At 35.9% G+C, this 26,417-nt stretch overlaps 1 protein-coding gene across 2 annotated transcripts; it reads right to left on the minus strand.

Annotated features, from left to right (window-relative positions):
- Positions 1–1,431: 1,431 nt before the first annotated feature.
- On the minus strand, positions 1,432–25,997 carry RGS13 (regulator of G protein signaling 13). 2 transcript variants are annotated; one of them, XM_063647824.1, is made up of 7 exons: positions 25,901–25,997; positions 25,327–25,400; positions 23,985–24,055; positions 17,286–17,354; positions 13,666–13,727; positions 3,378–3,544; positions 1,710–2,406 (listed from the first exon to the last, which is right to left on the minus strand). In XM_063647824.1, exons 4-7 carry the CDS (start codon positions 17,348–17,350, stop codon positions 2,221–2,223), a joined length of 480 nt encoding a protein of 159 aa, XP_063503894.1. In that variant the 5' UTR covers positions 17,351–17,354; positions 23,985–24,055; positions 25,327–25,400; positions 25,901–25,997; the 3' UTR covers positions 1,710–2,220. The 2 variants fall into 2 exon arrangements, with proteins under 2 accessions (XP_054295438.1, XP_063503894.1); XM_054439463.2 differs by lacking the exon at positions 25,901–25,997 and having other exon boundaries at positions 1,432–2,406; positions 25,327–25,502.
- Between the last annotated feature and the right edge of the window lie 420 nt (positions 25,998–26,417).

Here is a 26,417-nt window from a genome sequence, read left to right on the forward strand (position 1 = left end):
AGTGGGAAGGCCAGAGATAGTTCCCGATTTACAAACATCTGAACACATGATCTTAGAAGAGTGTTTTTTTGGCAAAATTCTGTTTTGAATATATGGCATTGTATTACATTTATGAAATCAGAGGAAAGGCAATGGAATATCACACAAAACCCCTCAGGTAATGAAGAACTCAGTAATTTAAAAGTACTTTCTGGCCGGGTGCGGTGGCTCACGCCTGTAATCCCAGCACTTTGGGAGGCTGAGGTGGGCAGATCATGAGGTCAAGAGATCGAGACCATCCTGGCCAACATGGTGAAACCCCGTTTCTACTAAAAATAGGAAAATTAGCTGGGCATGGTGGCACGCACCTGTAGTTCCAGCTACTTGGGAGGCTGAGGCAGGAGAATCACTTGAACCCGGGAGGCAGAGGTTGCAGTGAGCCGAGATCGTTCCACTGCACTCCAGTTTGGCGACAGAGCAAAAGTCTGTCTCAAAAAAAAAAAAAAAAAAAGTACTGACGGTCGTCAGGATTTTGAAGCTGGAAAGGAACTAAGGTATTATCTATTTCAATCACCTCATTTTAAAGGTGAGAAAACTGAGGAGCAGGGAGAATAAGTAATTTGTATAATTTTCTATAGTTTACCTAGACCTAAAGAAATTTATATAGCTAACCTGGGAAATCCAGAACTGAAACCCAACTTTCTTAACAATGAATTCAGTATTGTTTCCATTGTGCAGAATTAAGTGTATTTAAATCATATCAGCGATGCTTCTTTGTTTATTCACTTTTTTTTTTTTTTTTTTTTACTAGGCTTTTTTGGTTTCAAAGCTGGAGGCAAGGTGGTTTAGTGACTTAGCCCTTCTTAGCACCTATGCTATGATTGGCTGTGTAGTTACTCACATTGCTTATCTTTTAAAAGTGGACAGCGCTATGGAAAAACGCCTGTGATTTCATGAACTACAGAAGCATCTGACTCTAACTAAATTTACACTTCTCGGTAACAATAAAATGTAATGACTCATGGAATAAATAATTCAGTGGTAAACCAATTAGTGAATCACTAGAAAGACAGAAAAAACTTTGCATCTGCAGAAGGGTAAAATAAGTCTATTTTAAGCCACTTTTCAAAACTAAGAGAAAATATGCATATTTTAAAATAATTCCAAGAGGGAAAATCATTTTTGAATGTTTTCTTCCTTCAGGAATACAAGACTTGAAATTTCTAATTTGTTCCCTTTTAATTACAAAATGGAACAGATCAACTTTTACACTTGTAAATATTACTATGAGCTTCTGATTATGGATGTTGAATCTGGATTGTTTTAATATTTTGAAGTGATAGGAAGGTAATATCTAATGAATGTGTTAAATTATCTAAACTTTCCAGGAAAACTATGGAAAATAAAAATATTATATATTCTTACTGTATACCAAATTTAGGCCTTTTGAAATTTGTACTGAAAAATATATTTATTTTGTCTTTGAAAAAAATCATGTAAGTCTTTAGTTGATATTTGATTTTATTGATTTCCAAGACCATGATGAGTTCACATTGTAAGGAAAAAAAATCTCAAAATATAGAAACCACATTTTATATCCTTATAGCAATGTAAATGCAAGAGCAAATTAAGAAATTCATTTATTTTTTGTTAAAAATCATCAGAAATGTTTTACATGTAGAAGATACATGTGATAAAGAAGTTTGTTAATGAACATAACAGTAGGAAAATTTTATAGATAAAATGTCTCTGAAGAACATCTTTTTGATTTTCTCACGGTATAATACAATTGATTGTACTGTGAGTAGCATTCGTCTATAAATTCAAGTTATTTACAGTACTCTATAGAACATATTCATGCTAGAAACACAATTCATATAACAACAATTTTTAAAGAACTAATTTGTAAATTATGACACCAAATTTTATTAACAAGGAAATATCCATTAATTGACTACTACAGTAAAAACTTTATAATGCTTGTATCATGAAGAAAGACCTTCCTTTTCCTTATATATTAATTGAACTACATAGGTATGCTGTACATTTTGTTATTCATGTTATAAGAATTCTAGATTCCATTGCTTTTGAAATATGTTTCTTTTTAGGAACTAAAAATCAACTTATAGTTTGATTTCTGTTTTATTTGTACTGTGTTCCTGATTTTGTGGGCTTCTAAATAAAAAGATCAAACCCACCACTTTCAATATACTGTTTTCTATTTAAACTTTTGAGTTATAGTCAGAAAGTGTTGTTGGACTGCATAGTTTTCAAAAGTTTTTGGTACATTTCTGACTTTAGAAATCTGGGATAGGAATCCCTTTCCATATGCATATAGACTATTTTCTGAGCTTCTTCAAAACATGTTTCAGTGGGTTCCTGAATGTTCCTGATGATAGTCTCTCTTGTCGAACTGTCAATGTTAATCTGAAAAGTGAAATTACATGTACAGCATAAGTAAGCATAGTTGAAAAAAAGGTACATATAATAGAAAGGTTTAATTTATTCCCTGCTCTCCTTTTCAGTGGAATAGGGTAATTTTCTTTGTAGTTTTATAGGCATCTAAGAAGATATATAAAAAATAAACATTTTGATTTTTTAAAAGTAAATATCCAACTCCACATCCAAGAAGAACAAAAAAGAAAAAAATATGAGGCTCAAGGCCAGGGAAATTTCCGAAACCATGGATTACTCAGGAAGATGCAGTGGTTTCTTAGTAGCAGTCTACAAATCAGGAAGTTTGTAAGACAAACGTCTTTTAAAAGAAAAGAGAAATTCGTGCTTTTTAAAAATTTATCTCCGTTAATAGTCACAAATGTTGATTTAACTGAATATGCTCTGAAGTGGGAAGAAAATGAAGAGAAGTGGATAAATAGAGGGGAGAAGTGGCTATTTCAATAAACCAAGTATTTTCCAGACAAGAGTTCTGGAATACGTCCACAATGTAGGCTTGCCCTTTATGATAGAAATCTCATATACTGTCCTCTCTCTTTATTCCCTTAACAGACATTTTATTTATCATTGCCCAACAACACAGGATTCTCAAATGTCTCTTCATGGTATTTATAGTTCCTGCTGGGAAGGCCAATGCTTTTGCCACAGGCTCCTTTTTTTCTTTTTAAGTTTCCTAGAAATTAAGATAATTTAATGAGGAGAAGCTTTGGGACCAGGTAGATTTAATTTTGAATCTTATCTTTACCACTTAACGGCTGTGTGACACTGGACAAGTTCTCAGAGTCTCAGGTTTCTTATCTGTAAAATAAGGTTAGCAATACTGAATTTATAGCATTTTAGGAGATACTGGATGTAAAGTGCCTGGCACTTATGGATGCTTGACAGATATTAATGCCCTTGCAGGGATGAACTGATTTCCATTCCTGTCATTGTCATGTAGTTACCTCTCTAGGGGACTGTGGCTGGATGTAAATCTTATAAAGCTTCTTTGCCCTAGAAATTCTGCTCCATCGTGAGGCAATTTTCTTATAGGTTTCACATGCCATCCAGAATTGAATATTCTCCTCACTGTGCTCCATTTTTAAATATGCTGCATAGACTACTGGACCATCTAAAAGTAGAGGAGAAATCAGTTTATTTTCATGGGTCAAAATCACCAAAAAATTCTAAGCAATACAGTTAAAAAAAAGCCTGATTAAAAACTCACAAATTATTTAACAAGTAAATATTTTATATCTATCTCTGTATATCAATTTTCATGTCTATCACACACTTAGAGCTAACATCTGAAGCGTGCTTTGACAATGCTGATCACTGGTGAGGTCATCCATTTATTCTGAGTCACTCAGAGCAAAATACCTACCAGTGTGGATGAGTCTAGGACAGATAGGACAGGAGACATCACAGAGCCCAGGAAAAGGACTTAAGCTGCTCAGGAGGACAGGGCTCTAATCATGAAGCTGACATGAAAAATCTAAGACCTCATGCCAAACTGTAGGGTAAGAGCAGGGTTTCGAATGTAAACTTGTAGGTCAAGGTCAGGAGAAAAATATCCATCCATGTAAGAGTGATACTCTAATTAGTTTGTACACCCTGGAGTGTTTCTCAATGTCCAATCAGAGCAGAACACAGATAGATGAAAAATTCAACTTCATATTCATGCTTTATGGTTCAAGCCAGAAATAAGGGACCAGACAAGGAATGAAAAATCAGACGCGATGCTGGAAACTATCTCAGAATCTAGTACAGGACAGGGATTATGTGCAGCGTAACCATCACATGACACTTGATGCCAGAGATTCTTATCTTCAGCTCTGATCTTAAGCTGCCTTTCTGGAGTGCGTACATAAGGATAAGCCTAGGAGGAGCTTTTCCAATTGAGACACTACTTTGTAGGTACTAATATTTGAAGAGGAGGATTAGGTGAGCTCTCACAAATCTAACATATTAATTGGAATCTTTGGGAGGACCAAGTATTCTCAAGGTTCCAGATATTAATTTTTTTTGACTAGACTAGACTAGAAAGTCTTTTCGCATATCCAAGGAATTGGATTGCTATATGATAAAACAACAATGTAACTTTCAATTGATGTTGTGTAGGCACACTGAGTAATAACCACCTAGAGACTGTTAGCGTAGGATATTTTGTTTACAAAAAGATGTACATAATTTAATACAATTTGATGAATTTGGAGATAAGTATACACCCAAGAAACCATCACCACAATCAATGCCATAAACATATCTATCACCTCCAAAAGCATAGGATTTTGATTAACACTATCTTGGTCAATATCATTTACTATTATGAGAAATAATGGTAGCCAGATGGAATGGAAATGTTGAGTAAGATCATATTTTCCTGGATCTTCATCTAAGAGATCAGATCAAGTTTTCCAGCACTAGAAAGCCAGGCTCCTTGATAGCTTGGCTTTGTTAGCAGTGATATAGGAACAAAGATAACGAAGTATTTTGTCTTCAAGCAAAAGAGCTCAAATAGAAGTAGATCTCTTCTAAGGAGGCATTGGAATTGGGGAAAGCTGAATGTAAATATTGCATCCTAGGAATACTCAAAATTGGAACATGGACTATTATTATCACGTGAGCAAATGCAGCCTTCAGGACACTGCATGGGATATGGTTCAACAAGGACATAACATGAGATGAGTTAAGAGGACACTTGAGATGGAGGCATTATATAAATGTAACATAGAAAATGATATAGATTAGATATTCCTATCCAATGTGAGGGGGATATATTTTAACTTAGATTTCAAACAAGAAGTTGATTTTCACACCGAAGTGACTCTAAGTTGTGTCTTGTCTCACCATAGGCACAGAAAGCTGGGAACAGAGAACACAGATGCAGGAATTGGTACTCCAGTTCCTAAAGAGACAGCTGAATGGTGGCAAACCAAAAAACAAACAAACAAATGAACAAATAAAAAAAAAATAGAATGTTAAGGTGTTTCTGGCTTAACAAGTAAAGTTGGAAGCCAATATTTATATGGTTTGTACTTAGCTATGGAACAGAAAGAAAATGAGATAGCAGATACAAATCTATGGATCATGGAATGAGAGCCAGTCACACAGGCTACTTGGATGGGTTGAGTGGATGAGTAGGTAGGGGTAGGAAAATGATCTGGAAACTAATATTAGATTCCAAGCTAGTATTCTGAATTTGTGTTTATGTTTAGCTTAATTATGTAGTAAAATGTTTATAGGTTATCATTTTAGAACCAACTGTATCTGTATCTGGCTTCTTTAACTTTCTTCCTGATGGATTGGAAGAAGTATCCCTGTTTCTTTTTGGGCTGGCCAAATGGTTCTACAATTCTTGTCATACCAAAGTACTTTGCTATTGAAGCCATATATACATTGCCTTATCTATTTGTCTATCTATCTGTCTGTCTGTCATCTATCTTTTTTTCTGTCTTCACGATCTGTTTCCTCTATCTATCTATCCCTCCACACATAAATACACATATTATAGATCCCAAGTTGTATTATTCTATATATACTGCATGGATATATGGTATTCTATATATACTGCATAGATATAAAGTATTCTATATATACTATTAAAAATATGGTACATTTCAGATACTTGATGTGGCAGATTGTAGTATTGTTCCTCAGTTATTTCCTGACCTTTGTGTAGGGGGATTATACTTCCATGTCCTGTTTATGTCAGCATTGGCCATTGAACTTGTGTTAGTCAATGAAATACATGCAAAAGTGCCATGGACACGTTCAAGCAGAAGGTTTAAGAACTATCATGTGGTTCTATTTCCCATGTCCCACAGCCACCACAAGAAGAGCATATTCTAGAAAAGAGCTGCTCCTTTAGCCTGAAGGCTGGAATGAAGACATGGAATAGAGCTGGAGCTGACCCTAGCTGTTGTGTATCATGAAAAAGAAGTAAACCTTTATTAATGTAAATCACTAGGATTTTATGTCACTTGTTACCATGTGATGACTAGCGAAAGCTGAACTGGACTACTTGAGCCTGTCTGACGTTTCAGATATAATTCTAGCATGCAGAATCAGTGGACTCATGTGATTGGCATATTTTACAGAATTCTGTCTTCATCAGATTAACTTTTGTCTGAATATGCTGCAAGTTACTCAAGCTAGCGGCTGAAAATGCATTTGTGTAAAAGTGTTCCAGGAATCTTAGTAATTATTAAAGTCAGAACTGAATTGCTCTCTTTAGAATTTCGATTGATTCGTACCAAAAGTGAATTACAAGGTGGAAAAGCCTTTTCTAAATCAGGCAATGTAGGCTGTTCTGAAGTTTTAAATGATACTCATTCCTGAACATTATGCTCAGGAAGAAGACTGCGATTCTGCTTGAACAGAGTGAATAAGCGATAAACATCAGAATTGCTCATTTAAATTGGGAGGATGGAAGGAATGGCTTATGTCATACATAGTGTATACTTTTCCCTTAAAAAGTGAGAGTGGTGCCTTTGGGAATCTCTAGACTGTTGTTTTAAAACTAGTCACTAAAATTAGTATTTCTATGACACACAAGGTGACACATGCCAGTGTTCTTGATGCAGAAGGGAAATGTGGGCTTTCTCATGGCTGAGTCAGAACAGTGGCCCATCTATTGCAGAATTATTTTTTCTGTAAGACTGCAAGGCTTACACCAGGCAGGAAATCCCAAGGGTGCACTACATTGCAGTACCATTAGAAATGCCTCTAAACCAATTTAAAATCCATTTTACTTTCAATCTGTACCACTGGGGATAATATATTTCATAATTCTACCATAGTATGTGTGGAGTTTTACAGTGAAGCTTCAGTTTTATTAACATTCTCTGTTGTGGCTTCTATGCTGTTAATAATTTCTGATTTTTCTTCTACCTTTGTTATTAATATTAATATTACTAATATTATAAACACAGCTTAAAGAGCTGTGGGTCTTTTTTTTCAAATTTATGGTCCTTTACTTTAATGTATTTTTTTAATTTTCTATTTAAATTAATATTTGTTATTTATGGCTGAAAATAAAATGTGTAAATACATTGTTGTCTTCAGAGGAAAATGTTCCATAATGGCATACCGTCAGCCCTCTGAATCCTTGAGTTCCATATCTATGGAATCAGTCCTCTGTGGATCAATAATTTTTTTAAATTATACTATAAGTTCTAGGGTACATGTGCACAACGTGCAGGTTTGTTACATATGTATACATGCGCCATGTTGGTGTGCTGCACCCATTAACTAGTCATTTACATTAGGTATATCTCCTAACGCTATCCCTCCCCCCTCCCCCGACCCCATGACAGGCCCCGGTGTGTGATGTTCCCCTTCCTGTGTCCAAGTGTTCTCATTGTTCAATTCTGTGGGTCGTTTTTAATGCAGAAAACTTCTAGTAAAGTAATAACTACTGTTAACAATTTGGTATATTTCCTTTTATTCTTTTAATCCTTTGTTCATGAATAATTGCCTACCTAACTAGAATTCGTTCATCTACACAAACACAAATACACACTGGAATGATCCTATGGGCATTATAATGTGAAAGCAATTTTGTATCATTCTTATTCTTTCATAGTTAATAGCACATAGCAAACACTTTCTCTTTTTCATTTTTAATGATCATATAATATTCTGTTGATGGGGTAGGCCATAACATATTTAGCTACTCTATTATTATTGTTTTAGATTGTTTCCCCTTTTCTTGGTTATAAGTTAGCCTACATTGAATATTTTGGCTTATAAACTTTTTCACCTCTATTTTCTTAGGGAAAATAATTGATTTAAAATAGAATTTTTAGGTTGAAGATGTAATATTTTTGGAGACTCTTGATACATATTGTAAAATTGCCTTCAGAAGGATTTCATTATTTTTCATTCCCAATGGCAGTGTCAGTGTTGACGTACTCCACCCTCTCCAGTCTAATGGGGTGAAGTCAGTAACTTGTAATTGTTTAAATATGTATTTTTAAAATATAATTGTTAAACAGTTTTGCATTTTTACTGGCCATTTCTTTTTTTCCTGTGAATTCCAAATCTTTTGTCTGTTTTTTCTTTGCATTGCTAGTGTTTTCTTAAATTTTTCAGATCTCTTTATATACTGAAGACACTATCTCTGTTACATTTATTGCGTTACCTTCTGTTCTCTTTTACGTATTATTTTTGTTTATGAATTTTGAGGTGTATTTGTAAACCATTGAATCTGAAGAAGCCTTGATTCATCTATCTGATCCTGCTTTCAATTTCCTCTGTACTTTTATTAGAGAAAAATCTTAAAAGCAAAAATCCATTATTTATCCCCCTCAACATTTCCCGTTGCCCAAGTGACAAAGGCCACCCCTCTTTGCTGTGGTTTCCTTCCATTATCCTCCCATTCACCTGAGAACCCTTGGAGAATCAGGACTGCAGCTTATTCATCTTCATGTACCCCGTGCCTCAACACTGCTTGCTATATAGCAGGCACTGAATAAACACATGTCAATTTGGGATTTTGGATCCCTCATGTTTCTGTTTTAAAATGACTCTCTATGGCTCTTGAAAAGTGAAGCAGCAGACCTTAGTTATTCAACATCTAGGAAGCATTAAAGACCACAGGTTTATATCTGAAATGCTATTGCTTTTTGGTTTTCTGAAAGCAATACCAAAAAAAAATGTACTAATTGGACAGTGATGTCTATTCTAGGCCAGGTTTTTTCCCCCCTTTGCAAGGTGAAGAAGTGCATGAGAAGTTAAAAAAGACAAAAAGTGCTAAGTGGAAAGGGTAGAGGCAAGACAGTGCAGGTAATATAAAGGTTGATGAAGGGAACCATGGCAACAGCAGTAGTTAGCAGAGATTAGAATAAGTGATAGTGTAGGAAACTGCCAATCACACTGTGCAGCAAAGGAGCTTGCACAGATGAAAAAGGCTGAGAGAATGACTCTGTCTTTGGGATCAGGATGTACAAAAGGGAGCAACAATAACCATCAGTAACTTCTACTGCCTGCTTTGTGCCGTGATGCTGATGAAGATGCACCAGCCCACACAGATGGTTCATGATATGGAGCAGCCTTCATTGCCTTCAGCAGTATGACAATCCCACACTGTTTAACTGGCATTTCTAAGGTGGTCTGCATGGGATTGTGGTAATTTAGAAAGGGTGGAAAATAGTACATTCATAGATGATTTTGATCAAAAGATTGAAGCAAACTCTGTGATTCAGAGCACTTGCTTATCCGGAATGGTTTAATATCTGCTCTGTGTGTGTGCTGGGGCAACCTGAACAAGCCGGAGAAAAATATACAACTGTGGTCTCGCATTTGAAATCATAACTTCAGATTTTAAACAGACACTCAACACTGCCCAGTCATCCAATGAGCCTTCCATAGTATCATGGTTCTCTAAATCTGCAGAAACTATTTTATACCTCCTCTTTTGTTATGTTAAAGCATACTAACACATCCTCTCCTGAGCAATCTACTGGCGACCTTGCCTCAAACTTCACTGAGAGCACAGATCAGTCAGATGGATATTCACCGTCTTCTTTCCAGAAATAACCAGAGTATTTCCATCTGTACTCCTCCTTTATAACCTCTCTCCTGAGAGGCAAGTGTCCCTGTTCCTTTCTGGGATGGCCAAACAATTTTCTTTCTGGTTCCCTCCTACTTTTGCTTTTTCCATCACTTTGCATTCCTCTATTGTTCTTATAAGTATCTCCACTCTCTTCTGTGTCATCAGTTTCTTCCCCATGAATGGTTGCCATCATCCTACAAATATATTGCTGTATTTCCCAAATATAACTAGTAACAACTATTGACTCAAACTTTCGGTATTGACCTCATTCCTGCTTCCAGTCTCTGCTTTTTTCTCTGCAGAACTCCACAGCAAAACTTATGTCAATGATTCCTTATACTGTGTATCGCTTCCTCTGGTTTTACCTGTCTCCACCATACCCATGAAACTGCTCTTATTGAGGCACTGTTGACTTCCATATTGCCATGTCTAGTGGTCACTGTTCCTTCCTCACCTCAGCTGACTTCTCAGCAGTCTTTGACAATTCAGAGCTTCCTTCCTGAAACACTCTCTTCTTTGGCCTCCACAAGAACGCACTATTTTCGTCATTCTTACCTCACTTTGTGCTCCTTTTCCATCCATTTTGCTGACCTCTCTGGTTACCTGGACTTGGAAGTAGCACACACCTAAGTTTCATCTCTGGGTGTGTTTTCCTCTATCTGAACTCTCCCTCTCAGTGGTCTCATAGCCCTATGACTTTTGTTAGCATTTATATGCAAATTACCCCCGGCCTTGTCTTCCCCACTGAGTTCCAATTTTACCTGAATTATTGTAGCAGCCTTCTAGCTAGTCTCTCTACTTTAGTTCTATTTGAGTACGTTATGTTTCATATAAATAACAAGAAAATCTTTGATATTTAAATATATAAATAACAAAAAATCTTTGATATTTAAAAAATTATTTGTGAATAATGTAGCATTAAATAGCATTATCTAAAAGGTATCTAAGTTGCTAACATTCTTAATTTCTAATTAACTTTCAGATTTTGCCATAGTTCTGTTCTCAAACTGATGGTTTTCTTGGATCCCCTTTTCCCACTGAGATGTTGAATTTAATTGTATTTTGATGATTATGACTTAATGGCTCCCTAAAACATCTCTAAACCAATTTCGGTTCATCTATTGAGACCCAGGCTGATATATTTCTTTTTCATGTGTGTGTCTGAGCTACATGTTCTTAGAAATAATGTTTTAATCTATGTAAAATATGCATCTGCATATCTCAGCTAGAGCATGCATTTTACTAATGTCCTTGGTTAATGTAAACACATTTTTATTCTCTGGCACATTTAATATTTGTATTTTTAGTTTTGTCTTACTGGTTGGATCATCCATAGAATGATTCGTTTTATTACTTATTATGTGATTGTTGAATTTTTACATGAACTTCATAGTAATATGATTTCTGGAAAGGCTCTTACCCTATTTTTGCTGGCTTTTATAAAGAGCAGTATGATGTTTTCCTATTCTCATCTTTGCTAGAGCCTTTGCTTATTCTCATGACACTAGAATTCTAAATTGCTGATTCTAGCAAGGCAGATGACCACTTGAAATCCTTGCCAAATAATTAAGCCTATTCACTTTGTTTATGAGGTTTCCAGGACTGGCACAGAAACTTACATAATATAGCTTGGTGTTTTGAACTTTTCTCACTAATATTTTTCTTGTGTTTATTCATGGAACATTTATTGCATGCTCATTGGGTACAAAGCACATTTTTAGTCTCTCAGGGGTTTGAAAGGTAAATGAGAGGCAAGCTGTGCTCTTAAGGAATTTATAATCTAGGGAGAAAGCCACTATATAAAAAGCCCAATACACAAACTAGCTACAATTAAAAGCAGAATAAATTTTAATACTAACAAAATAGAAGATAAATGAAAAATTTCTAAGCAGTTTTCTGGAGAAAGTGGCACTTGAATTTGACTTTCAAAGATGAGCAGAGTAACTAGAGATGAAAAGAACTTTGAACAAAAGCCTGGAGCAGAAGAATCATAGATGTACAAGTAGAAAATGAAGTGACCCACATGGGTGGAGGGCATGTTATGTGACAGGGCATAGCTAGAGACAAATTTTAGAAAATGTTTTGGGTTAGGGTGTAGAGAGCACTAAATACCAAGATTTTGGGCTTGTTGGTAGGCAGCAGAGAAAAAAGAATGATATTCAAAGACATGTACTTTATTACTATTAAAAGGAACTACCAATTATTGTTTGCTTAATCTATATTAGGCATTGAGCTAGATGTTTTATATCTCACCTACACAATAAACCTGAAAGGATAAGTGATATTATTCCCATTTTGTAGATGAAGAGTATGAAACTCCAAGAAAGAGATCAATCTAGCAAGGTGGCAAAATCTGTATTACAGATGATTGGGACAAAAATTTACAATATAGTTAACTGAATATACACTTTTGTCTCTTCATCCCATTTCAATGTTCTAAAATTGACCCAGAAGATATATTTGTTTAAAGTTCACATTCATGCTGGCAAATTGGATTATAAACTATAAGGAATACCATCAAAGAAAGAAACTGTGGCCCCAAATGCCCATTGGAAAGGCATGCTACAAAAGATGAGAGCTCAGGTGGTGACCTAAGCCTGTAGAGGTAGATCTAGCCCTAGGGATGGGGCAGAAGTAAGTGCCAGAATGGTTGATTAATGTGTTTCAGCAGGAGTAGCCAAGTATCTACACCTACTGCCATTACCCTCTGGGCTGGGCAGTGACAACTGAGTCCATACTAAAGAGGGTCTTGAGTCAGAAAGAGCAGGTAGTGCCTCAGGAGTATGGCAACCTCCATGAGGAACAGGAGGTACCCTGCCCAGAATAGCCACTGGTACACCCCACTAGTTAAAGCATGTAAGTAGCACGGCCAACTCTCCTTCATAGTCCATAGCTCTAAACAGATAAAACATTCACAGAGAGGCTAAAATGGGATCTTAAATAAAAAGACAGGTCTATAGGCAAAAATTAACAAGCATTGAGGGGAACCAACTCCATTTAAAAAAAAAACTACCAAATTCAACAGGAGAATTTTCTGTGTCTACACCCTACATTTTTTTTTCTGTACCTGTCTTCTGGTTTTATCATTTTCTACAATGGGCCAGCTTTTCTGACCCCAAACGCAATTGACTATTCTCTTGAATGCACGTCCTCCTTTATTTTTCCTGCATTGAGCCCATGACTTTATCTCTGTCACATCCATTGCTGATATCTCTTATTTGTACCATGTTAATGTTGACACTTACCTACAACTATATTCAGACCCATGTATAGTCCCACTTAAATCAGACACTGAAAAAGTTGAAACAAACTTTAGGGAGGAGTTTTAGAACAGCAAGACTCAAATTTATTCCTACTTTTGAAGGCAGCAAGAACAGCGAGTTAAGTTTTTTTGTTTAATACTAACTTTAGAAGGCTATGGTATGCATTACTATTTAAGCATATTTTCCAAGGGATTTTGTGCATATACTTGTGAAGAATATTCACAGTGACTAATCTTGTTTTAATTAACACCAGAGAAAATAATAGTGGTTGACACAACAAACTATTTTCAGGTTTTCTTTTTTTAACTGTGTCAGTTGCCAGTTAGAAGGCTGTGAGAAGAATAGCATACATTCATCATCTGGCAACCCCACCTTTACCTCTAAGAATGGAACTCGCTAGTTATTCAAAGATGACAGATATGCAATACTCACATTTTGTAGCCATTAAATTTTCAAAAGATTGGGTCCACTGTAACACTTCCTCCAAAGTAAGGCTTTGAAAAGAAACAAAAAGCACTGATTGGGCTAAATATTCTCAAGGTTTTTGTTGAACCAAGTAAAATTATATTATCTTGAAAATGACACCAAAATATATTTACATTCCATTTGTGTGTGGTTTTGGTTGGAGAGTTATTTTCCTGTGATATTTTACATTTTATTTTTACTATTTAAATTTTTTAAATTATAAAAATTATGCAAATAGTATAGACTTGAAAATATAATTTAATAAATATTATACAGAACCATAGTCCTATAATCTCCCTATTAATAAATTACCACTATTAGTATTTTGATGTAGTTTTTTAAAGTCTTTTTGTTATGTTTGTATTTGTGTGTTTTTAATCAAGAAGTAATCACACTATGTGTGTGTATACTTTATGCATTTTAGGTCATCATAATTGTATTAATCATTTGTAGTGTTATAATTTATAATTACAAATGTATAATAATTGATAGTCATATTGTTTATGGTGATGGTGAAATATGCTACAAGGGGGGGATTCCATAGTTTACATAATTATTGCCAAACAGCATATTGATTTTCTCTCATTTTTCACCATTAAAACTCAAATGTAGCCCAGCTGTGTTTAAGGTTTGCCATGGCCACATGATTAGAGTAATTCCAGGGCACTAGCAGTAGAATCAAAGTTTGTTAAAAGAGGCAGATTTTTGAGGTTTTTGGTACAGACTGCCAAATTGCTTTTAAAAGGGTTATGCACTGTTTGCCGCTGCCACCAGCCACGTGTTTACCTATTTATCTATTAGAATCTTAGAGTTAATCCACAAAAACTATTTGCATTCACTCACATAATACAGTTAGTAACCCTAAAGCTAGTATTTTCTCAATCTCCTATTTGCTAGAATTTTTTTGTATCAGTTTTAATTTTTATTAAGGTGTATTATGTCAAGTTACATTTTACCTAAACAGTACAAACAAAGCCATTTACCATTTAGAAAATAGTTGTGAAAGAGTCCAGAATTCTGTTCATTTTGGTGAGCTTCATGAGATGAATTGGCAAATGACTGTATTCTCAAATACGAGTAACTTTATACACCATGGAATACTATGCAGCCATAAAAAGAAACAATATCATGTCCTTTGCAGGGACATGAATGGAGCTGGAAGCCCGTATCCTCAGCAAACTAATGCAGGAACAGAAAACCAAATACTGCCTGTTCTCACTTATAAGTGGGAACTGAATGACAAGAACATATGGACACATAGGGGAGAACAATACACACTGGGGCCTGTTGTAGGGTGGGGGCGTGGGAGGAGGGAGAGCATCAGGAATAATAGCTATTGGATGCTGGGCTTACTACCTAGGTGATAGGATGATCTGTGCAGCAAACCATCACAGCAGACATTTACCTGTGTAACAAACCTGCACATCCTGCACATGTACCCATGAACTTACAATAAAAGTTGGAAATAAAACAGAAGTAGCCAATGTGTTTATTGCCATTCAGTTTATGGTGCATTCTTAATTGTTCTGCTTTCAACAACTAGATAATTGGAGATGGCTATAGACACATGCAAGCACTGTCCATTGGCTATACCTAAAATTAGCAGCCTAAAAATTAGTGCTGCAGGAACAGCCATCAGCATTAGCAGGTTCTTAACACAATGAAGGAGGATTAGTTAAAGAGATTAAAAAATATCCTAGAACATGGAAAAATATTGGGAGTCGTTAAAAGGTCAGATATCTTTTGTTTTCTAAAAATTCAGATGGATCCTGCCAGTTTTGGATGGACTGCTTGCATCAGTACTGAGGCTTAACAGTGTACTGTGTTAAGATTGCTTTCAAAAAACATTTCCATGAAATAGTGTCTGAGTCATTGTTCTTTTCTCTTGTTAAAACTTTAGAAAAAGTAACCTAAAATAACCTTTTCAATCTGGTGAAATGGAAAGAGCTAGGCAAGGTTTATTGAATGCCTGTCCGTTCTAATCATTCCCATTATATAGGGAAGAATAAAATCTACAACACGAGTGAAGAGTCATCAATGTGTTGGGTTAGCTTAAAATTAAATGTCGGTAATTGTTGGTAAGAGAGTTCTTTTGTCTCTAAGACTCATGAGCTTTATGGGGAGAGATGATTGGAGTAATTATGGTTGGGGGTAAAAATGGGAAATACAATTTGTTTTTAATTGAACCCATTTTTGCTTTTAATTTTTTTCGGAGGTTCTCACAAGTTTAATGCTGGCCTATGGCTATCCGGGTGCCTTTATTAGGATTATTTGAAATACCTTTTTTCCTGATACAAGTTCTCCCTTGTGTCCCCTCCATTCTTCTGGGCAGATGGGCAGTGGATACCAAACAGATATGAAAGCATTTTAAGATACCTTGATGTTGTAGACAAAGGAATGAAGAATGTTTGGAGTCTCTCACAGTCCTAGGTTCTAATCCCAGTGCTGTACTTAATTGTCCTTGGTCTTACTTAAAATCTTCAAACCCCAATTTTATTGTCTATATAATAGGGATAATAACATCTATCGCACAATGTTATAATGAAAATTAAATTAGGTCATGAATGCCAAGCACCTATTAAATAACTGTTATCTGGCAGCTTTCCATGAATGTGATTTTTAATTTTTTTGGTCTTCCCCGTTTCTCATGGTAAGTCTATAAGGCAGATAGAAGAAATGCGAGCTCTGACAGTGATCCTCCATGGGAATCATTCAAAGAAAGGAGAGCTGTCCCTTAATTAGCAGGTTATACCTTTGTCCTTGGACGCACCTGTGCAGTTCAGTAGCATTCACTGTCATTTAAAATGCTGAGCTTTGGGTCTTACTATCTCCTCTGACCACCATTGCAGCATCCTTCTCCTTGCCACACAGTAGCTTGTAAGCCTTTTTGGACGTTTTGGTATTTTAGTGAAAGAGCATTCATGCCAGGGGCTCTGACCATACAGAAAGGTGTGGCCAGAACTGAGGGCTGGACATGGACTATGTTAGGCACTCATGGTTAATCTAACAGGGGTTCTCAACTTTTGGGAATTCTTTCAGGTAAGGAAATCCAATGCAAAGGTCTGTTACTTTTCTCAGGCATTATTCTTTTCACTGTTCTCATCCAAATGGCTACATTTTGAGTTATAGAAAAGTGTGGAGGAAGAGACTTGGGAGCTTGGTTAACATTTGATTCCTCCTCCAGTCTCACCTTCTTTATCTAGGGATTCCTCCTCCAGTCTCACCTTCTTTATCTAGGGATGGAGCTCTCTGGCACTTCGTATGTGGAGGGTTGGAACCAAGAAAATATTTTGGATTGAAGAATCTCATTTTAACACAAACAATATTCTTTGTTTTTTAAAAGGAACAGAGACTATTCAAAATAGATTCTAAAGCATTTAACTTGCTGAATTCTCAAGTGTAAACCATGAATAATGAAAACAAGAATCTTAGTAACATATGACTGCTCTTCTGGTGAAATGACTCATGTGTAAATGCAAATTTTACTTTCTGAACAAAATATGTTACAATAGCAGTTTAATAAATATGTACCTGTTTATCTGATAAATATGCTTTACAATTACCATAGAAACTTAAATGCTACTTACTTTGAAAGGGGCCTCTTAGATTCATCTCTGCACATCTTACAAATCCAACAATTCTGCCTGCTCATTTTTCTAAGGAAATACAGTATATATTTGTATAATTTAGTCATTTAAAATAATTATATGTTAGAGTCAGTTTCTAAGGAATATACAATATTATAAATCATAAGAAAAGATGGGTTCTTGAAGTTAATGGAATACAGTCACTGGGGGAGTTGGGAGGAGAGAGGAGAATAAAATGACTCATCTCTCATAAATATTCTATAAAAATATATGTGCTTAGATTTGTAAATGACTTTACTCAGCTGGCCTATTTATTAAACAATGAGGTTTAAAAAATACCAATCTCTGAAAAAGATCTTTTCATTTAGAGCTTACCGATAATGAATTTACCAACTCCCAAGGCTTACCTTTTGGGACAATTCTTATTTTTATTTTTATTTTTTTGAGACAGGGTCTCACCCTGTCACCCAGCCTGGAGTGCAGTGGCAGGATCATGGCTCACTGCAGCCTTGACATCCCCAGTCTTAGGTGACCCTCCCACCTCAACCTCTGGAGTAGCTGGGACTACAGGCATGCGCCACCATGACTGGTTAATTTTTGTGTATTTTTGGTAGAGAAGGGGTTTCACCACATTGCCCAGGTTGGTCTCAAACTCCTGGGCCCAAACAACCTGCCCACCTCAGCTTTCCGAACTGCTGGGATTGTAGGCATGAGTCACTGTGCCCAGCCACAATTCTTGTTTTTAGAAAGCTCTCTTAATGTATTAAAAAAGAGCCTCATTTTAACTGGACAAGTAAAATAGTGTAAATAGCCAAATAAAAAATAAAGCACCTTCTGAGTGAATTTTAAGGGTGCTACTTATCTTGGTTTTATCTACTCTGGGCACAGTAACTTTGACTTTAAAATTCAGTTAGAGTTTATTTATCTCAGGCACCTTTACATAACAATACATATCATAGAAGGTTTTTAACTCAGGACTTTAAAAAAACAACTAACAAATTTGTTAAGAGTTATTAAATCCACATTTTAAAGCTGGAAATGATTTGTTAAACATATATACATACATATATAATGAATTATTAAGGATAAACTGTGAATTTTTATATCAGTCTTTACGATTCATTCAAAAGTCTGTTGAATACTTGTTATGGGCCAAGTTCTGGCTGCCTGTGATCAATATACATCTTGTCTGTCCTCTTCTGTCCTCACTGACAAGCAATTAAAATACATGTGATGGGCCAGGCACAGTGGCTGATACCTGTAATCTCAGCAATTTGGGAGGCTGAAGGGGGGAGGATTGCTTGAGCCCAGGAGTTCTAGACTAGCCTGGGCAACACGGTGAGATTCTGTCTCTACAAAAAATAAAAAAAATTAGCTGGTCATCCTGTAGTCTCAACTACTTGGGATGCTGTAGTGGGACAAACACTTGAGCCCAGGAGATGGAGGCTGTAGCAAGCTGTGATTGCACCACTGTGCTGTAGCCGGGGCAACAGAGTGAGACCCTATCTCAAAAACAAAAAACAAAAACAAAAAAACCTGAAATGTGATGGGGACTTGGATACAGGAAGTACAGGGGTCATGAATACACCTAGGAGGAGAACCTAACTAGACCTGAGGGGTTAGTGAAGGCAGCCCAGTTAAGTAATATCTGAGCTGGAACCAGCAGGATATCCACGAGTGTGCTGAGTGAAGGAGGGGCAACTTGAGCAAAGATTAAGAGGCAATGAGTTATGTCCCATTGAGGAAATAAAAGGTATTTAGGCTCAGCACTGTGGCTCAGGCCTGTAATCCCAACACTTTGCAAGGCTGAGGCAGGAGGCTCTCTTGAGCCCAGGAGTTTGAGACCAACCTGGGCAGCATAGAGAGACCCCGTCTCTCCAACAAAAAGAAAAAAAAATTAGCTGGGCATAGTGGTGTGCACTTGTAGTCCCAGCTACTCAGGAGGCTGAGGTGGGAGGATCACTTGAGCCCAGGGGGTTGAGGCTGCAGTGTGCCGTGATCGCACCATTGCACTCCAGTCTGGATGATAAAGAAAGGCCCTGTCTCAAAAAAAAAAAAGAGGAATTATGTTCCACATGAATTTAGCATGTGGCAGACAGAGTGAGATAGTGAGCTGAGAGGCTTAGAGAGTTAAGATTGAACAAATAATCATGTTTAAAAATGTTCACTGCAGCAAGAAAGTGGTGGGAGAATGTGTAATGCTAGGCAGAGGCCGAGCATGTTGAGCCATACAGGCCGTGGATTTCACAGTAAGAAGCTGGGAAATCATTGCAGGATTTAAAATTCAGAATAGACATGTTAAGATTTGAAATGGGTTTGTGAGTAGAATGAATTGCAGTGTGGCAAGAGTGTCATCAGGGAGACCAGTTAGGGGGTGACTGCAGGAGTTCAGGTGAGGGATGATTAGGAAGGTGGCAGTGGAGATGGAGGGAAGGAGAGAGATTTTAGACATTTTGGAGGAAGAACTATTAGAACTTGTTGACCCATTGGATATGTAAGGTGAGACAGAAGAGAACAAGTTGAGGTGAGAGATTTGGCTTCAGGATAAAGGTGGGCTATTTTCATAAAACACATAAGAGGAGCCCCCCCTAACAAAAAAAAAATGATGAGATGGTCCAGGAAGACAGTGTGAACTGTAAAAAGCAGACAGCCCAATATGAGTTTCTGAACACAAATATTTAAGAGAAAGGCTGTGTAAAAGGAGCTTGCATCAGAATAACACAGTATCACAGAAACCAAGGAATGAGTTTATCAAAAGGGAAAGAGTGGCCAATGGAGTGTTAAAAGCTGGGAAGCGATTAAGAGAGCAAAGGATCAAAAAATGTCAGATTTGTTCACAAGATGCTCATTAATGACCTTGCTGAGAGTGGTTTCAGTGGAGCAGGGAGGGCAGAAACAAGGAGGAAAGCAAGAGAAAATGAAGCCCAGGACAAATGAAAGGCTGCTTGTAATTTCTGTTTGCCCTCCTTCCCTCTCCTCTTTCCTCCCTGCTTTCCTCTTTCCCTTCCTCCCTCCCTTTTCCCTTCTCTCTCTCTCTTTCTTTCTCTCCTTCCTTCCTCCCTCCCTTTTCCCTTCTCTCTCTCTCTTTCTTTCTCTCCTTCCTTCCTCCCTCCCTTTCTTTCTTTATTTTTTTCTCTTTCTTTCTTTCCTTCTTTCTTCTTTTCTCTCTCTCTTTCCTCTTTCTTTTCCTGCCTTCCTTCCTTCCTTCCTTCCTTCCTTCCTTCCTTCTTTCTTTCTCTCTCTCTCTCTTTTTCTTTTTCTTTCTTCCTTGAAAGCTGTTGATAGAAAGACGTAATAATGACAGAGAGGCAGATTCTTGTCATTTGACGATTCTGGCCTGCATGTCTCTCTAGGAGGCATTGTTACAATAAAGTCAAGTTACAATGTGAGTGACATACTCTAAAGTTGGCAAAAGGTACATAGACAGAGGTTGAAAACACAGAAGAAAGAAGGAAAACCAATAGAATTTCAGGTTCCTGAAGAAGAAGGAGGGGCTAGAATTCAGAATGTAGGAGTTGAGACATTGGAGAAGTGGAAATACAGGAAATAGTTACTATTCTCTTGTAACTAGTGAAAATATAGGTATAGATTCAAGTTCATTTGCAGGTTTGGAGATAAGAACATATGAGAAATGTGGTCTGATCAACTTCATTTTCTATGTAGGTCTCTACTATAAGTGAGGAGGACCAAGAAGCAATAAAGTTATTTGTATCTATAGGAAGGAAGAAAATGGAAGGGGAATAGATTAATTCACTTATTAGGACTCTTCCGATTGCAAATAGAGATTCACAATATTTAAGCAAAAGGGAGAGTTTATTAAAGGGATATGTTTGTGTGTGTAGTTAGGTTCTAGATGACCTTAAATACCGGACTAAAGATGTTAGACTTTAATTTGTTGGTAGAAGTAATCCACTGAGGTCTTTAAACAGCAGTGTGATGAAAATAAAAACCTTTTTCTAGAAAGATAAATCTGACTGAAAATGAACACTGGAATTAATTGAGACTAAAAAACTGTTACATTGACTGGCTGTCAATAGCTGGTCCTGTGTGTAATTGGACCTTGAACTACATTAGTTCAAATTTCAAGCTACTTAGTTCGAGTTTCAAGATGCCTCATCTCTGTGATCACCTATAAAATGTAGTTACACAATGACTCGCAGCTTATCTTCTAAGTAGGAGGATAGGAAAAAATGTACTTCCTTCACATGTCTTCTCTGTGAGTATAATTAGTCATCCCTATCTTGTAATGAGACTTGACTTCTCCCCTACCCTCTATTTTTAGCAATAGTTTTTCTGTCCCACTGTCTTCTCACTTGATCTATTGGAGCTATGTGTACACATTTTCAGACCTTTTACTGTGGTGATTTCTGTAACTCAAATGTATGTCTATTAATGGGTTATCATATTTTCTTTTATAAATTTAATGAAATTGGCAAAAGCAGAATGGTCTTAGTATGCAACACTTACTAAGGTCTGAAGCATAGTCAAGGTAAAGTAATTTCTGGATGCACTAGAGTTTAGGGGCTTCCCACAGCTCCTGCGAGTTGGCAGAGTATATTCAAATAGTTCTGGGGTCTGAAGCCAGACAGACATGTGCTTGAGGTCAGGCTCTTATTAGCTGTGTGACCTTGCACATATTAATTAAACCTCAGATTCTCATTTCCTTTTCCTTTTCTCTAAAACGGAACTGTAAAGATTAGAAAAATGAAATAGTTCCTAAGTTCTTTTGTATGTACCAGGAAACATATATTCTGTTAGACCGCATTTCTTCCTCTTTTTAAATTTCATCTCAGATCTCACAAGTTTTCCCCATTAAGTTTATTCATTATTCAACTTGTCAACATATAATCTGCAAATCCTCCTTCTCTTCATTTTTGTTGTTCCCATGTTTCTATATTTCTATTGTTCACACATTATATTAATGGCTGAGTCCCAGCTTTAGAATTAGTTGGGTCTACAACAGAGATTTACAGACATCTGGGTGTGTGTATCACACTGATGGGTTGGGGCTGCCAGAAGAGCTCAGGCATGGTTGAGTGTTACAGAAAAAAGGGACAAGAGGACAGCTCAGCCACAGCTTCCCTTTAAATGCAATTATTCAGGTTGTTCTCTCTATGGAGATGCCTGGTCCAAAAGGAGAGAGATGGCTGAGATCCAACCACACTCCCCTTGCCAGGTGTGAAGCCAAGTGGGGCTTCATCCATGTGGTGAAAAGGCTACTTTTTAATAATTCCAGCAAAGACTCTGTGTACACTAATAGTAGCCCTGTGCTCAGCTACATGACTGATTCAGTGAGGGTTCTTTGGTCCAAGCAACTTATTAGTTAGGTGACATTGAAAAAGAAGCAGTATGTATAGATATAATGTTATTTATATTTCTGATTTGTTTACTCCTACTAGACTTTAAGTTTCCTAAATTGTTACATTCGAATGTTATTTGATGATTACATATAAGTAGCTGTTTATATGTTGGTTAGCATTCTAAGTCAAACATTTACAGATTTATTAAATTATGGGATACAAATAGAATATAATGTCATAAAAGCATCAATGATTAAATTGCAGAAAATATTTAGTGACAGAATTGTGTATGACATGTGTTATGCATAGAATAAATAGACCCTAAGAGTTGTTGTGCATGGAATAAATAGACTATAAGAAGTTCTCTGGTATTCCTGTCCTTTAGGAAATGGGACTGGAGACTGGATGCTGTCCCAGTGACTAGAGTTCTGCTCCTGTGCCCAGAGCCTGGTGCCTTCCCACCTGTATTCTAAGATTTCTGGGACTGAAAGTCCATCCACATGTCTGTGTTTCTCTCTATTGATTACTACTGGATTCACACGTACCATGTACCACCATTTTGTTGGAATATCACAGAACCCCCCACCCCCATCCTTACAATGCTCTCTACATTGAAACAAAGAGATAAATTCAAAAACACTTAACCCAGCTTCAGGTATAAAAGGTCAGACTGACCACCTGAGTTTATTATCTCTTTCAACCCAAACACTAATAATATTATAGTAAAGGAACATGTAAGGCTTAAACTGAAGGAAAAAGGAGATTAAACAAGGGGAAAAATAATGACAAAATATTCCAAAGTAATTTTGGAAGATAGAAGGCAGATGCTCAGAAGTAGAAATTAAAATTCTCATACCTCTAAAATGAGAAGAGAAAAGGCAGCCTTAGAATATCATCTGACAAAATAGGAAAATATAATTCACAGTCTGAGGACAAAGAATTTGCAAAATAACCAGTGGTTTAAAAAGAAGTATCTACAATCCTACATTCAACAATGTTTATCATTAAATAATACATCTCAATCGACAGTTTAATAGCACCAATATAGAGTGGCAGAATGAAATCCTCTCACATTTACAATTGAGAACTTCTAAGAAATATTCTTGGTAATTCCATAAAGGGAATGTTCTAATTTTTTACAAAAGTAAAGTTCTTTAGGATAAGGATTTGATTAAAACATCCTATTGATAAATTTATTTTGTTAGTTAAATCCAACCAAGGGCATCTTCAGTTGTACCCTTAAAATTAGAGTTCAAGTAGTCAATACTGATAAAAATAAAAAATAACTTTAAATATTTTATAGAACTACAAATCTACTTTGGCAAAAAGAGAATTCCCAGTGAAAGAGTGATCTAAATTGGCATGACGTAGAACTGATTTAAACTGTGGATAAACTCACCAAGCTTCAAATAAACAATGATCATTTTTTTCTCATGTTGGTGGTATAATATGTGGAAACATTCCATTGACCTAAAAATAAAATAATAACAAAACCAAACAAAAACAAAAAGATTATTGTGTGCTTCCTGGAGAATGCATATTTGGCAAAGATTACTATAAATGCTCTTAAGTTTTAAGTAAATACTTTTTCCACCTCAGAAATGCTGGATTATGGTTATTCCCATTTTTATTTATTAACTCTTTATCTAAAATTGTGTCAATATCATGGCTTATTATGAAATTTTCTTCACTGTTTTAATTTGTATTTTTCCATTACTTTTTAATTAAATAATCTATATTTATCTTAACATTGTGTATTAATTTGCTTTTCTTTTTTGTTTTTCAAAACCTTCTTGGTAAAACTAGTGTGTACTTTTACAGTCGAAACAGAGTGTTTAGAACAAGTTTAGGTCTCCATGATGATTTTGCCTCCACTGTTTTCTCCTGATAATTATTTAAAAGAAATACATTTCACTGATAGAATCTAATTCTCAGAGTGATTATAAATGCATAGGTAATGGATTGAGTTGTATTAGTAGTATGCCAGAATTAGATTTGTTTCCTCCATTATTTAAATGAAATCTTAAAGTATTATGAAAATAAGTAAATTTTCTTAAAGCAATTCTGTCTGTTTACATATATCTGCATTTAAGTTTTTCTTTATTTTATGATATAGCATGTTACATAAAATTTAGTAAAATTTGGAGCAATTTATATTTTAGCGAGATTTTGTTTACCACAGCACACAAATTTCTTGTCCTTTAAAAAATTCAAGAAATTGGTGCATAGTTGTGCTTAAGCATAACATAAAAGAATAAAAAAATTCTACAAAATCAAGATTAACAATGTTTCAGATAAACCTTATAATAATCCACACCTGGGTTCAGTACAGTTAACAAAGTGATGGAACTAATAATTTGGTAATGCATGATTTTTGAAACAAATAATTCAGATATGTCTGATTTTATAATATGTTTTTATCTAAACATATAAAATGAAAAATATTTAAAATGAAAATATACACAAAAACATAAAATGAAATAATATACTTTAAAACTGTAGCATTTCCTCTGTTGCCCAACTTAGAAGATTCATTTATATAAGGAGTGACTCTAAGTTTTGTTTTAAATATAGAAAGCCAGGCAAAAGAATATGTGTTTGTTACTTTGTCTTTTTTTCTTAGAAAAACCTCTGCTAACACTCCCAGAAGTTCTACCATTGAAATCAGCATCTGCTAGTCATTTATATAGCAAGCCAATAGTCTTGTATTTATCAACTATTTTATAGAATCTCATACTTACAAATATATCCTGTCGAGCAGTCCACCATGCTAAATTTGATCTCCTCTTTGTTATGATCCGTTTGAAATCAGGTTCTGAAATTTTGTGAGACACCCAGCATTTTATTTTTCCCAGAGTAAAAGGATTTTACTGTCTCTATAATTACCTTCGATGGCACTCTGGCCTCAGTATGAATGTTCTGTTTTTACACACACGTATCTATGCAAAGAGAGGTTTTGTTGAATATGGAAAGTAGTGCTGTAGGACTCCAGTGCATTACTGATAAAGAGGTTTTATCTAACATTATCAGACCATCTGAAGTGTTCAGATGATTGGAAGCAGCAGCTCCATGAAATCTTCAAAGTAATACTCAAACCTTTTTCTCCAAAATAATTTTTCTAGTTTTAGAAAATGTATAGTCTAAAGTAAAATTCCCTTTTAAAAAAGACAGAGAACTGAGTACAAACACATAGGACATCACTGCAAACACATGTTAGCAAAAGGTTGAGAACTATTAAAATCAATCTGTTTGTAATAGATTACTAGGGACTTTTAACAACTGAAGGATCTAAAAAAGTATCTTTTCTAGTTATACCTCGCTAGTTCCTTCAACTGGTCCTCTACAGCAGTTCTGGACTCCGTTGTTCTACAGTTTGTTAACATGCCTTCAAAATCTGAATTGAACACAGTGCTTAAGATAAGGTCTAATGAATACAGAATATGGTAAGATTGTGAATGCCCTTGTCCTGGATTTACTCCAATTGTGTGTGTGTTGGGGGGTGGGGAGTGGGGGGGTTGGGAGGGGAGAGAGAGAGAGAGAGAAACAGAGAGGTAGGAGTAAAGAAATGCTAGAATAAAACAGCAGTAAAGAAGATCAAAATGTGGTTGATGGAGTGTTTCTTAAAATATTTAGGGGCCCAATGAGATAGAAGATTAACCTTACTTGTCTTTTATAATTATGAGATTCAAACCCAAGAAAATTGAATTTATCAAACCTGAGAGATAAGTTTGGGACTAGAAAAGGAAAGTAAACTTTGGAAAGTCAGAAGCTGCGTAGATGTAGCAATAATGTAGGAAGTGAAGGGCAGGTTAGCCTTAGTTTGGGAGGATCT

Source organism: Pongo pygmaeus, chromosome 1 (genome assembly GCF_028885625.2).
Source record: "Pongo pygmaeus isolate AG05252 chromosome 1, NHGRI_mPonPyg2-v2.0_pri, whole genome shotgun sequence".
NCBI classification, from domain to species: Eukaryota; Metazoa; Chordata; class Mammalia; order Primates; family Hominidae; genus Pongo; species Pongo pygmaeus.